General features: G+C 40.0%; 1 protein-coding gene across 5 annotated transcripts in view; it reads left to right on the top strand.

The window, feature by feature from the left end:
* PFKFB4 (6-phosphofructo-2-kinase/fructose-2,6-biphosphatase 4) overlaps positions 1-3296 on the top strand; it is an 88963-nt gene extending 85667 nt beyond the window's left edge. For 4 of the 5 annotated variants that reach the window (XM_054975426.1, XM_054975427.1, XM_054975425.1 and 1 more), the window contains one exon: positions 2785-3296. Coding sequence is in view for 1 of the 5 variants with exons in the window: in XM_054975425.1 (XP_054831400.1) it covers positions 2785-2844 (60 nt within the window). In the remaining 4 variants the exon portion in view is untranslated. The remainder of the gene's footprint in view (positions 1-2784) is intronic. The other variant, XM_054975424.1, reaches the window with a different exon arrangement.
* Positions 3297-14654: the final 11358 nt, after the last annotated feature.

The following is a 14654-nucleotide window of genomic DNA, read 5'->3' as shown; positions in this document are numbered from 1 at the left end:
TAAATAATGGGCAGATTGGCCACTGCGGCCACCATAACTTTTCCCGGCGGGCTGATGGCCTGCCTGCCCCCCTCCTCCTGCCTGGGCTGGGCCAGCCCAGTGGTGAGAAGGGCAGTGATCGGGCTACCAAAGTGGCGCATAGCATGGGGATAGTGATGCCCAGCCTGCCCATGCTGTGAGCAAGCAGGTAGGCAGGTGGGCCTCCCTTCTTTTCCCTCCTCCCAAACTGCTCCTGTGTTGAAGTCTTATTGTAATCATGCAAACCTACACTGCAGTTAGAACTCCAGAGATAGCTTCAGTTGTTATAATCCATTGTGGACTAGAGGTTTATAGTCAGGTTTAAACTCGAGCACAAGAAAGAGAGAATTGTGCGTTTTGTCTCTACAAAGATGGATGCATATCCCAGGCAGCTTGTTAGTAGGACCTCTCTCTCTAGCATGTCAGTGTTGGGAAATACATAACTACTTCTTTAGCTGTTGTGCCAGACTCATGAAAAACCAATCATAAATTGGAAGTCTTGTTAGGACCTTGTATGAGCAGAAAAGTTTTTGTATGATATTACATAAAGTGCAAGTAGTAACTTCTGAAGTAAGGGGATCGGTGGTTCAGTCCTTTGGAATATTTGGGTTAGTTGATGATATTTGATGAGTTTGGGGGGCACATTTCTGAAGGACCCCAGAGATAAATATCAGGTATAGACAGGGAAATTGTATCTGCAGTCATTGATCTTGGGGTAGTAGTAGTGGAGGTCTAGCCCTCTGCTTTTGGAGATCTTGGTTCTCTGGCATGGTGGCAGCAAGTTCTCAAACGGAATTGGCTAACAACCACTATAGTTAACACTTGTCTTTAATAGTTTAAACACTTTAAAAGTGTATTAATTTTGTGAAAGTACTGCTACACTATTGAAATGTAGTCCTGTAAAAAAAAAATCAATTTTTTTAAAAAAAGCTCTGCTGATTAATAGAACAAATTAATAGGGTGAAGACTGTAGTTAATACAGATAACAGAAATTAAGCACCAAATACTTTTGTGTGTATATTGTAACAAATAGCAGCAAGTCCACAAAACTTGACAGAATATAGTTTGCCAGGTATGGGTGAGAAATCTGAATAGGTACATGTCTAAGAACTGGAATGTAATTGCATGCTCCTCTGAGTCATCCTTTCTTTCTGAGGGAATGCATTTGTATTCTGGAATTCTAGCTAGCTGGATGTCCCAAGGGAGGTCATGACACATCTTATGTAGTTCTCATAGTTTTGTGCCTGACAAAGAACACTTGGGAGTAAAGGGAAAAGAGATGAAGTGTGTAAGAAATGTAGATTCAAACTTGTGACACTTAAGATTCTTTCTTAGGAGTAATTCTCTCTTTCTTCCTCTTTCTTGTGCACATCAATATATCTAACTCTCACATGGCCTCATTTGTGGACAAATCTGTGGATTAGGGCCATGGAGAGAGAACAGATATTTCTGCATATTTGGAGGAAAACTTTTTTTTAAATGAAAGGGGTGGGTTAAATTCCCCTAAACAGAGCAGCATCATTTTCTGTGCTTTTGCAAACCGTGTGTGCCTGTTGGCCTGCCATCATTTATGGCAGGCATGCGTGGGAGATGAGGAAGAGCTGCTGCCACTTTCTGAATTTCATAGGAAGAAGATCCAGAGGAGTTAGCCATGTTAGTCTGTAGTCGCAAAATAGTGAAGAGTCCAGTAGCATCTTTAAGACTAACCAACTTTATTGTAGCATAAGCTTTCGAGAACCACAGCTCTCTTCGTCAGATGCACAGGAAGAAGAGGTAGCAAGGCTGCAGGTTGGTGGAGGAGGGCGGGGGAGAGAGTAGGAGCTGCTGCAGCCCCTGCCACACACTGTTGTGTGCTGGGAAGTAGGGGAGGGGGTGACCAAGAGAGATTTCTTCTCCTTCTGGGTTTCTCACAGATCCCTTCTGGGGTGAGGAGCAAGAGCCCAAGCTGCTGTCACTGTGTAATGCACGGAAGGGGAAGGATGGTATTCTCCCAGGAGTTGCCACTGCCTTTCTCCACACTGCCAATGTGATGCTGCAGGTAGGGGGAGGAGAGGACTTGGGAGGCTTAGGGACCCCTCCTGCCTGCTAACCCTGCTGAGGCAAGCAGGCACAGCAGCAGATGAGTGGGGAGAGGGGGCAGATGACTGAGCAAGCAAAAAGGAAGCAGCTGAATGTCTCTACCAGTGTGATTTCCTTTCCCTTGTGAGTTTCTTGTAGGTCCCCCGCTTGTATTATTAAATTTACCTTGTGGAAAAAGAAACCTTGCCATTTATTTTGGTGGTTTTGGATAGCCAAAAAAATATTTTGAACCGTTAGTCTTCAGCATTGGTCTGTGTCAATGCAGTTACACCAGGCCCAAGCCTTCAGCCTGGAGTTCAAAGTTGTAATCTCTGGTAAACTGGTCTACAGCACAATTTATTTGATTTCCAAGGCACAATTCAGAAATGTATCCATGTTGAAGGAGTTTGTTGCAGATCACCTTAGAGCAGCATTGGAATAGACACACAGAACAAACCTGCACCTTTAATTCGGTACCTAGTACGACTCTTGTTTGCATGGAAAAATAAGCACCACTGATGTCAGAGGGACTTGCTTCTAGGAAAATGTGCAAATGATGGCAGTCTTAGTTTTTAATAAGTATTTCTTGATCCAAATTGATAAGGTAGCAGAAAGCTTCATGGTCAGATTGAAGCTCCAGCATGGTTTTTTTTAAAGACTGAGTGTCCTCCTTCAGTTTGCTGAAATGTTGTGTTCTTTTCTTTTCAGAATGTCTGTATTAACCGCTCACGAGAGGAAGCCTTGAAGACAGTACCTAATCATTTGTAGCTCCCTTCACCTACACCACCGTCCCAAACTGCTGAAGCAGTGCTAAGGAAACAACTCAGGGACATGAGAACAAACAGCCTGCAAGAAAGCCAAGCAGCCATGTAAAATGTAAAATGGATGCACTCCTCTCTTAGAATGTATTTTTCTTGCCTTGGAGAAGGTGGGCTTGCTTGGCATTAAAGATTGAAATGTATTTATGGAACATGGAATGAACTTGCTTTTAAATTAATATATGTTGTCATTACTCTGTTCTTTTATCTGTGAATGTCAAAAAGTTTAAAAATTCTGTTGTCACTTCTAATGTTATGTCTTAACTTTTAAAGTTCAGTATTCTTCTAGAATATTTTCCTAAGATGTTCTTACTGTGAAAGACTATCTAGCTCCAAACTTGGTTGTTTTTAAACCTCTGCATTTTCATTCATTAAAGTATCCGCTTGATACTGTACAATGTCTCATGGCAAGCCTGTGCAGCTTATGTTTTTACCAGTACACAGCTACTTTTTATACAAGTTCCATCCTTCTTCCTCATTGGATTACTTTTTAAAATCACGTTTGGTAAAGAGTCAGATTGTTCTTTTACCTGCCCCCCAAAGCATTGTTTTGATTTAACTTTCTTATTAGCAAAAATCTATACTGACACCATCCCCCCCAACTCAGGTTTCAATAATGCATATGGACACAGAAGATAATTACATATAGTAAATAATAAGGCAATAGGCAATAGTGGGAATTGGGCATAGATTTCCCAGAGAATGACAAAGCATTAATAGAGCAGGGCATGTCTGTTATGAAGTCCACATGAGTTACTGGCATTATGTTGACTTTTTCTTTCTTTTTGTTTATAATGTTTCTTCATCCAAAGTTGATTACCTGGTAGGCTTTTATTGTGGATTAGTGCTAACGTGGCATGGAGCTTGTTTACAAATTAAAGAACACTGCATGTCTAGGAGGAAATGGATTCTTTAGTATATCGGTTTTATCCATGAATGGCTCTTGTTAGAAAAGGGCAAGATATGCATGTTCATAGGGAAATGTTCTGCAGTCTCACAGAAATAGAGATTATAGGTATGATATTCTGTAGTTCTTTGCATCTTTCAGCCTTGCTGCATTACTTGTGTTGGAGACAGGAGGGAAATTAAGTATTAAGAGAACATGAAGTTATCTAGGAGGATTTTCAAACATCCTCCTGTGTGGAAGAATCAAGTAGTGTGTGTGAATATGTGAAATTGAAACAAATGGAACTTGTCCAGAACATAGTCTTGTTATAGAATAGTTTGTGCATGCTTGTCTATTTTATTTGTTGTTCAAGGACACCATCTAGTGTATGTATAAATCACAGAAGTCAGCAAGTAGCAGATTAAATGTCTGTCAGCTCTTGAGATGAAGAAAGCTTTTGTCTTCTGCAACTAGAATATATGCTGTCTTGATCACTGTATTGGTACTTTATTGAACCTTCTCAGCTCTCTGTTGTTGTTAATAACGTTAAGTGCTGTGCAATGTACCGGGTAGTTTTGCAAGGGGGAGGGGGGGTGTCAGTTTTTTAGCTTATATGGAGCTGGGTGCTATAATATAATCTGCTGCTGTGTTGTGAATTTCTTCAGTAAGGTAGTTTTAGCAATATATTCAGTGCTCTGGAGATAAGCCATAAGGTGAGTTTTAGTTCAGAAAAATAAAGAATATGTTGTTAAACCATTGATGGCTTGTAAACCAAACACCTGTGAAAAGTGCTTTATCTGTATTCTGCATTTATATGGTCATGTGGGTTCAGGTAGGTTCCACTTAGTGGAGGAGATGCGACTGGAAAACACTGTTGTTGAAACACAGTAAAATGATGCACATGGGTTGGGGGAGGGGGGTTGTGCCTCTCTCTAATAGTTTTCTGAATTAATTCACAAATGAGTCCCATCAACAAACTAGTCCTGATTTCTCTATACCTGGACCAGAGAGTGTTAAAAAGTTTGCTAGTTAGGGAGATGGAGAAAAAGTGGAAGTTTTGCTAGAAGAAAATTGTGTAGGTGTCACATTTGGACCCTGTATGATAAATACGGTTCTTGTAAAAAAAACAAATACTCTCCTCTAAGTCAGTAGGCAGTTAATTGATAATGTGCAAAGTGTTCCTGTAACCATTCCTTAACAAGAAAGAAGTATTTTGTTTTACTTATTTTCTAATCTACATGTTTCTCTATGTGGTGTAAAGTTCTGTGGCTATATATTGTGATTATAGTAGGTATTTTTATAGGCTACATTTAAATATACTTTCAGGAGGATAGACTGCAATAACAATGGTGTTTTGTAAACTGGATGGATGTATAATTGAGAAAAAAAAATCATTGTATGCAAATATTAATTTATGTTAATACTTGAAAGTGAAAAGACTAGGAAGCTGTAGGTTGTAATTTAAGCTGTGATTTTAAGCACACAATGTGGAAATAAGTTTAGGAATGAAGTTCTTTTTAATATCAGCTGGATTTGCTTCCAAGTAAATAAAGTAAAGTATGGGATCTTAAAAGATTATCTTGCCATCAGCGCCATCAAAGATCAAGTGATCTGTAGCATTTGCTGCCTCCTCAGGGCTGTTTCACACATTACATTTTAGATGGAAAGATGATAACAATAAACATGCATTTTAAAAAGTGTGCAGTGTACAGATGCACTTATGATTGGCTGCAATTTCCTGTTGAGTAAATGCTGGACGGACCTGGTTTTCCTCTTTGTAATGTACAAAATGGCTCTTGGCAAGTAGTGGGTAGTTGGGAAATGTTAATAACAATCATCGCCTCTTGTTACAGTGTGTGTGGGAGACCCAGATGTTTTGAAAGAGAAACTTTAATTTAGCTTTGACTGTTAATTTATTTACCTAGTTCTAACAAAGTCTTTGAAATATTTGGCCATCTTAATATTTTAAGAGAGAGATTAATTTAATGTAACATTTATTCCAAAATAATAAAGATTCAACTTTAAGTTTTAGGTGACTGCTATTTTACTTTACTCCTTTTGGATTTCTTTTTTTAAAAAACTGGTAGCTGTTTGGAAAGTCACCTACACTCTGATGAAACAAACACTCTTAAATTTTTCAGCTTTGGTGTTGTAGTAACGTGTATTACAAATGATAATAATTTGGAGCAAAATCAAACTAAGAGCTAGATTTTGTTGCAGTTAGGCATTGATCTTAAACTGTATGGGAAACTTCAAAACAACAAGAATATGTTAACCTGGTTTTAATATTTGTGTTTAAACAATATTGTCTACAATAATTTGTATATATGGTAAATTGGAAATTAGTCCTATGGCATATAGCGATTGCAACTTTCTGTGCTGAAACTGGTGTGTGTGGGGGGTATGCCCCCTTGGCTGTTTCAGCATGGGGTGGTGGGGGGAAGAACAACACAGGCCTGATTTGATTGTAGATGAAAGGGAACAAGGTGGTAGAGCAGGTTTTTTTAACTAATACCAGGGGAAGAGCTTACAGGAGCTGGGGAGCCTCCAGTGTGAAATAACTCAGTCCAAAGGGAAGATGGTGTAAATGTGCAGGGTAATAGTGATAGGAGCACAATAGAATCTAGGAGTGAGAATAGGATGACAAAGCAGGGCCATGTGCAGAGACAAAAAGATGGAGGAAAGCAAAGGTTGTTGGAGAGGGGAATGAGGTACAGGTGCCTGTATGCCAGTGCTAGAAGTCTCCAAGCCAAGATGGGGGTCTTGTAGTGCATGGTGCTAAATGACAATTTAGATATACTGGGTGTCTCAGGAACATGTTATAATGGGGAAAATCAATGGGGTATGGTCATCCCTGAAAGGCAACACGGGGAGTGATGTGTTAGAGGAGGTGTTTCTTTGTATTTTGAAGGAGGCATAGGGTTAAATGAGCTAGAAAATATTAGGGCAAAGAATTCCAGAACAGAATTATGAGTGGGGATACTGAGCTATAGGGGTTACTTAAAAGTGGGGATATACTAGCACCTGCTGGATCAAACCCTAGAACAGGTGTCCCCAATCTTTTTGAGACTGCAGGCACAACTGGAATTCTGACACAGTGTGGGGGGCACAGCAACAATATGGCTGCCACAAAACGGATGCTGCAGGAGATAGAGCCAGCCACAAAATGGCTGTTACAGCTTACCTTCATTCACGCAGCAAAGATCCTTGTGCTGTGGAAGTAGTTTCTGCCAAAGCAATGTTTTTAAAAATCTGCACAGCCAATCAATACTCCATTGGCCAATCAGAAGCCATGCTTTGTAAAAGTCTCACCTGCCCCCATCCACTTTCTAAAAACACTTGGTGGGCACCAGAAAAGGTGTCAGTTGGTACAGTTGTACCCACAGGTACCAGAGTGGGGACCCCTGTCCTAGAGGCTGATATCAAGATAGAGGAAAAAAAGAGAGAGGTGACTAAAGCAGACACTGTTGTGGTACTGGGTGACTTCAACTAGCCTCATTAACTGGGCAAATGTGCTCGAGTCATGATGTAGAAATGAAGTTCCTGGACATCATAAATTACCTTGCATTGGAAAAGTTGGTCACAGAACCAACCAGAAGGGAAGTAATCTTGGACTTGTTTCTGAGGATGGCTCAAGACCTAGTATAAGATGTGGATGTGGTTGCACCAATTGGAAACAGTAACCACAAATATCGTGTAGTGGAGCAAACAACGAAACACTCAGTTCCTTAAAACGTGAAGTTTTCTTTATTAACAGTAACTGTAGGGCAGGTAACTTGGCTTGGAAGAAAAGATATAAGAATACATAAGTAAAGGCTGGTTCTTGTCTACTAGGCCCAGGATTGTTCTGGCCTTGAAGAGTTCTTGGTAAGCCCTGCACTCTTGGCTTCTAACAGGGGAGTGAAACTGGTCCTCCTACACTCCTGCTTGCACTGAAGCCTGCTGGGATAGCTTCTTAAAAGAAATAAAGTACACAACATCAAGGGTACAGCTTTCATGTCAATGGAAAGTTACTGCTAAAGTCCAAAACAGTAACATTTGATACCAAAAGAGGAACTTCACAAAATGAAGAGACTGGTCGGAAGGAAGCTGAAGGGGAAACTCAGGAGAGTCAAATCCCTAGAGGATGCTTGGAAGCTATTTAAAACTGCTGAGGCCCAGATAGAATGCATTTCCCAGGGTAGGAAAGGTACTGCCAAGTCTGAAAGGATGCTTGCACGGTTAATGGCCCAAGTGTGGGAAGCCATCAAAGGCTTTTTTTTTCATTTTAAAAGTGGAAGCTCTATCCCAATGAGGAGCCACAGGATCTGTCAAGAGAAGTTATGCGTTAATAATTAGGTATGTGAAAAGAGAATTTGAAGAGCGAATTGCTAAAAGCATCAAGACAAGCAATCATTTGGGATGCGGTGGCAAAAAGGGCTAATTCAATCCTGGGTTGTATCAAAGGGGCCATAGCGTCGAAATCGCAGGAGGTCATAGCCCCTCTCTATACTGCCTTGGTCAGGCCACACCTGGAGTATTGTGTGCAGTTCTGGAGGCCTCACTTCAAAAAGGATGTGGACAAAATCGAGAGGGTGCAGAGGAGAGCGACAAGAATGATCAGGGGTCTGGAGACTGAGCCCTACGAGGAAAGGCTGAGGGCCCTGGGAATGTTTAGTTTGGAGAAGAGGAGGTTGAGGGGGGACATGATTACTCTTTAAATATTTGAAAGGCTGTCATTTGGAGGAGGGCAAAGAGCAGTTCCAGTTGGCAGCAGAGAGTAGGACGCGAAGCAATGGGCTAAAACTACATGCACAAAGGTACCGGCTGGATATTAGGAAAAACTTTTTCATGGTCAGAGTAGTTCAAAAGTGGAATCAGCTGCCTAGGGAGGTGGTGAGCTCCCCTTCACTGGCAGTTTTCAAGAAGAGGCTGGATGAATACTTGTCAGAGATGTTTTAGGCTGATCCTGCACTGGGCAGGGGGTTGGACTAGATGGTCTGTATGGCCCCTTCCAACTCTATGATTCTATGATTTCTTTATATCTGGAGCAAGAACCCTGCCAAAGAAGCAGTTGGCCCTTTGGACAAAGGAATAAAAGGATTGCTAAAGGAAGATGGGGGAGGGAGAAACTACGTGAATTCTTTGCATCTGTATTCACCGTGGAAAGTATGGTACATATCTGAAGGGAGTGTGAAGAACTGAGTCAAATTGAGGTGATGGGAGATAAAGTTCTAGACCTATTGGGGAATTTAAAACCAGCAAGTGTCTGGACCCTGATGGCATACAGCTGAGGATTCTTAGGGAACTCAAATGTGAAATTGTTGATCTACTAACCAGTATAGGTAAATTGTCACTAAAATCAGCCACTGCACCACAGGAGTGGAGAGCAGCAAATGTTACCCTGATTTTTAAGAAGAGGTCCAAAAGGGAACCAGGAAATTATAGGCACTAAGCCTGACATCTGTACTATGCAAGTTAGTGGAAACTAATCAAACACAGAATTATTGGGCACAGAAGAACAAAACCTGCTGAGAAAAGCAGTATGGCTTCTGCAAAGGGAAGTCCTGCCTCACCAACCTTTTGGAGTTCTTCGAGAAAACGAACAATAATGGTGACCTGGTAGACATATATTTGGACTTTTGACAAGGTACCTCAGTGAAGACTTCTGAATAAGCTTAGCAGTCATGGGATAAGCAGATCGGTCTTATGGATTAAAAATTTAACGACAGGAAGCAGAGAGTAGGAATAAATGTAGTGTTTTCTCAATTAAGGGAAGTAAGCACTTAGTGTTGGATTGGTACTATTGGAACTGGAACTATTTAAGGATTGGTGTTGGAACTGGTACTATTAAAAAGGCCGACTTTGAAGAGCTTTAGGAGGATGTCCACAAGCTGGCTGAGTGAGCATTGAGCAACAATATGGCAAATGAAGTTCAGTGCAGGTAAATGTATGGTGAAGCACATTGGTATAATCCCTCCTACTCCCAAATAAGTACATGCTAATAGGGTCTGAACTTGCTGAAAATGAGGAGGACAGAGACCTTGGAGTCATAACAGATAGCTCAATGAAAATGTTGACTCACTGTGCTGCAGTGGTCAGGAAGGCAAACTCTATGCTGGGAATTATTAGGAAAAGGATTGAAAATAAAACAATATTATAATGTCCCTGAATAGATCTATGGTGCTATTTGGAATGCTTTGTGCAGTTCTGGTCTCTGTATCTTAAAAAGGAAACTGCAGATCTGAGAAAAGTACAGAAGAGGGCAACCAAGATGATTAAGGGGTTGGAGCACCTTATGAGGACAGGCTGAAGAGTCCAGGACTTTTTAAGTTTAGAAATGACCCTGGAGTTGGGGAGCTTGATAAAGGTTTATAAAATTATCCATGGGTTAGAGAGAGGGGACAGACCTTGTTTCCTCTCTCCCAAAATACTAGAACGTAGGAGTTCCCAATTAAGTTGATTAGAAGTACATTCAGGATGGGCAAAAGGAAATACTTCTTTACCTGATGAGTGATTAAAATATGGAATTCACTGCCACAGCATGACCCCAATCATAGACTACTTTAAAAGGGGATTAGAAAGATTAATGGAGAATAGTTCTCAGTGGCTAAAGCTATGGTGACTAAAGGGTACCTCCACATTCAGAGGAAGTAAACTTCTGAATTCTAATGGCAGGAAGGGTGGGGGTGGGGGGGAGCTGCACAATTTCTTAGCAAGTGGTAAATACACCATTAGTATCACCAGCTTGCCTTTATCTGCAGCGGTGCCAATCAGGCCTATGCCGAAAATGCGTTTCTTCTCCCCTCTCCCCTCTCTGTGTCTAGCTCCCCTTTGTTTTGTGGTTTGTGTTGATGAAGTCTTGTTTTCCTCAATAGATTTTAATAAACATTATATTTGAAGCAAGGACTGATTAAAAATGGTGTACAGGTGGATTTTCTTCCACCCGTTTATTGCTTCTGAAACAGATCTGTCAGTTACTACAGAATCAGTGAATTATAGTTTTATTCCAGCTGATTGCATACTTGAATAAAACACCCAGACCACTGCAATTGTCTGTCTCACTGTTTTTAAATATATTCAAATGTAACAATAAACACTTATTTAGTATATTTTACTTTTAAATAAAAATTCTGCTGATTATCAGAGTATGATTTTGGGTAAGTCGGTTATATGTTTAATATGGACTCCATTGAGGGTTGAGTGTAAAGGTGTCATTTTTGTTTTCTATGGTAGCTTCTTTGCCATACTTGAATTTATATAATGGAAGCTTTTCCTCATGGTATGAACTGGAAGGCGAGATCTATTTTAACTGGGTCACTGACTTATTGAGCACTGAAGTTTGTTGTAAATTCCAGTAGGTGGCACTTGGGACAGGGCTGGTGCAAAAGCAGGAGTGAATTGAGAAACTCTTGCCCTTTTCAGTGTTGGAGATTACACAAATTGTTTGCACCTTCATCCCAGACTAAAATTTGAGATTACATACCAAGTGGCAAAGTAACTAAATCTGTTCAAGTGGAAATATTTACACTGCCCGTTAAGTATACCAGGGGAGCCAAACAAAAACAACCCCACCTCCCACCAGCCTGCTGTGCAAGAGAAGCCTTGTCAAGGTATGGTAGGAATAGTCAGGGCTTCACCGAAGTTCACTTTATGTTAAAATACATGCTGTGCTCAGCTCCGTTGTTGTAAGGAAAGCAGACTTTCCTATTCAAAAACAGCATATTTTGTTTGTAGCATCCAGCTGTTTTGTGAGAGTGCTACAACATAAGATTACCAATGTAGAAGAAAAAGGCAAAATAATACACTCTGGAATTGTATTTTTGTTGACTAGCATTTTGCTAGTTGTACAGTTGTAGTACACTTCTTGGCTAGCTTAAAAAATCAAAATCCTAGAAATATTGATAGAGAAGTGAAAAAAATCTGGGTTATGTAAAAGTGACGCTTCATAGAAGGGGGTGGGTAGGTTAATATTGTAGGAAAATCTGCTGTAATGAGACCGAAAATTCTTAAAAGCAGTGTGGATTCCCTTCAGCTCGACATTTAAAATCCAATATGTTGACTTTGTCTTAGCTTTCTATCCCATTCTCCCTAAAATTTTGTATGCTACAAAATTTCTGATGTTTTACACACGGTTATGCAATTTGCAAGGTTATTTTTAAAATAATTGTATTGCCTTTGTCCCAAAGAAGAAAGGGTACACACATTCTGTACATCAGTACTGGCCCGCCAAGCTCAGTATTGCTGGATACTTTGTTAATCATAGATAGGAAGCAAAAATCTAGTGCAAAATATGGACAATCAGATATTATCTGGTGATGGTCAAATGTGTGTCCTGACAGCTACATGTGGTGGGCACAGCGGAAAATGTATCATAGGTGGCTGCTCCCTTTACGGATTTTTAACTGACCTTGTAAGTGAGTTACGTTACCTGATCAATGTTTGCTTTTTAAGCATGAGATATTCCAGGAAAGTAGCAATTGTTCTTTTATTTTATACTGCAAATTAGTGTTATAATTTCCAGGTTAAGTCCACAAGCTATTTAAGACGGTGTTTTAATTATAAGAAGTTAGAATATCTTGGGAAAATCAAATTACATACTTGGTTGGATTTATTTACTTTCAGCTGTCTGCTCTTTCAGCTTTTTTTTTTTTTTAAATAGAAGAGATCATAGGATTGTTTCATTTGTTTCAGCCGTCAAGGAATTTCTCTTGGCCTTTAGCAAAGTGTATTTGCAAAATAGCTCTTTTGTTTAGGCAACAAATTGATCACATAGTTTTGATAAAGAAAAACCCCATAGGAAGAATGCTACAGGAGGCAGATTGAAAGTTCCTGCAATATCAAATGGAGAAACAAGTAGTAATGAAGCTAAACATTCCAATGCTGAGATTTTAAAAAATAACCTTTAGTTCAAGAGAAAAGTAAAAGAATTAGCATTTGCATAGCTGTGGCTACAACTTTAATTCCTGCATCATGAGAGCAGCATAACATTGTACAGTCTAAGATAATGTTTGCTTACAACTTTGCAGGAAATACCAGCAGTCACAGAGGCAGCCTATCTACTTGCCCTTCTTTGCTCATACTGGTAGACATGTAGCACCAATAGTGGCAGGGGGAGAGGAGGTACAAGACGGTGGATCCCTCCAAACACTTGCCACTCGCCTATATGCCTAAAGAATAAATATTTTGCGTAACCTATGAAACTTGGCACATGAAAGAGATGTCTTGCAGTGAATTGGAAATATGGTCAACATCTTTAGTTACTATAAACATAGAAGACAAAGTTTTTGCAACAAAAGCCAGTATTTGGATATTTTAAGCAACAGGTTTTAAAAACTAAATTTTCAGAGTTAAATATTTTATACATCATCCGATTCATGACCGTTAGCAGGGGAAAATTTCAGACTCACTTTTTCTTTTTTATAATTAAAGGTGTCTTTTCTTTAATATATTAGTTTATTTTGGTTTTTAAAATCCAGATAAAATGTTCATGTTTTTAATACATTTTAACCCAAACCCTCCTTCTATAAGTCAAGGTATATTCACCAGCTTCCATTAGGCTTATCAGGGCTTTTTTTGAGATGGAACATTCTGGAATGGTGTTCCGGCAGCTCTAGAATCTTCCCACATGATTCCTTCCTCCTTGGGCCCTGCGGGCTCTGCAGAGGAGGCTAAGCCACTTTTGAGTTCATTCTGCTTTCTTGAGTGAATGAGAGAGAGAGAGAGACAGCAAACAAGCAGATGTTGCTCGGGCCTGGCATGGGCTCTGCAGAGGATTCCTCTGTGAGTGAGAGAGAGAGAGCTGGGGTCCAGCGCTGGGCTCTGCAGAGGAGGTTTAGCTGCTTTGAGTTCATTCTGCTTTTTAAAAAATTCCTCTGAGAGTGGAAATTCGGGGGTGGGTGCGTGGGGCTGTATGTGTGCTGCTTTGAGTTCATTCTGCTTTCTTTTCATGGGGCTGTGGTGGGGCTCTGTGCTGCTTTGAGTTCATTCTGCTTTCTTTTCATGGGGTAGGTGGGGCTGTGCGTGCGTGTGTGTGTTGCTTTCATTCTTTTGTTGACTGAAGTTGACATTGTTATAGTTCTCATAGCTTTTGAATGCAGATTGGTTCTGTGTTAGTTAAATATATCAGTTATGGTTATTTGTATTAGTTAAAATATCAGTTATGGTTATTCCAGTTTTATGCTAGGAATGGATAGCTGTGTCCAAGTCACAGAAGGCTTTCATCTAGATATTCATCAGCATATAGGTGTTCTTATGTCTTAATAGCTGTAACTCAAATGGTTCTCCCCACCCTCAGCAGATTAACATCACTGAAATTGCAGTGGACATATGGGTGTTAAGGAAATTTTTATGATTGTTTGTCTGAGACAGAATATTTATGAGCATTTCACAAAGTCACAACAGCTTAGCCATTGGTAAGGTAGAGTTGGCAGGCGACAACAAAAAAAGCCATTTTAAACTAAGTATAAATCTAATGCAGCTAAAGTTGAGTATCTAATTTTGAATTGCTCCAGTAAAGCAAAACCCTCCCTGAAAATTTGAAAATTCAATATTTATTAGATTAGGAATTTCAGACTGTGGAATTTTGAGAAAGAATTTTGATTTTTTTTCTATGCTGGCAGAGGGAATCTGTTAGAATTTAGATTTGTGAGATGGGTTTTGGATTTTTAGAGGCCCCTTTCTTGCATATTTTAAAATATGGTTCCAAAGAAATGAAATGTTTGAGAAAGGGAATGGAAGATTTCACTTTTTGTAGAGGATACAGAAAGGAAAAAAACCCTTTCACATAATAGTGTAATTTCCCAAGCTTAGTAACATTTATCTCGTAGTAATGCATTGTGCTGGGTTCCTGGAAGCGGCGTCACTTCCGGGAGCGCACGCACGCTTTGCATGCG

This window comes from Eublepharis macularius, chromosome 4, assembly GCF_028583425.1.
Source record: "Eublepharis macularius isolate TG4126 chromosome 4, MPM_Emac_v1.0, whole genome shotgun sequence".
Lineage (NCBI taxonomy): Eukaryota > Metazoa > Chordata > Lepidosauria > Squamata > Eublepharidae > Eublepharis > Eublepharis macularius.
Note: the sequence above shows the minus strand (reverse complement) of the source record. Positions and strands in the feature narration are given on the sequence as shown.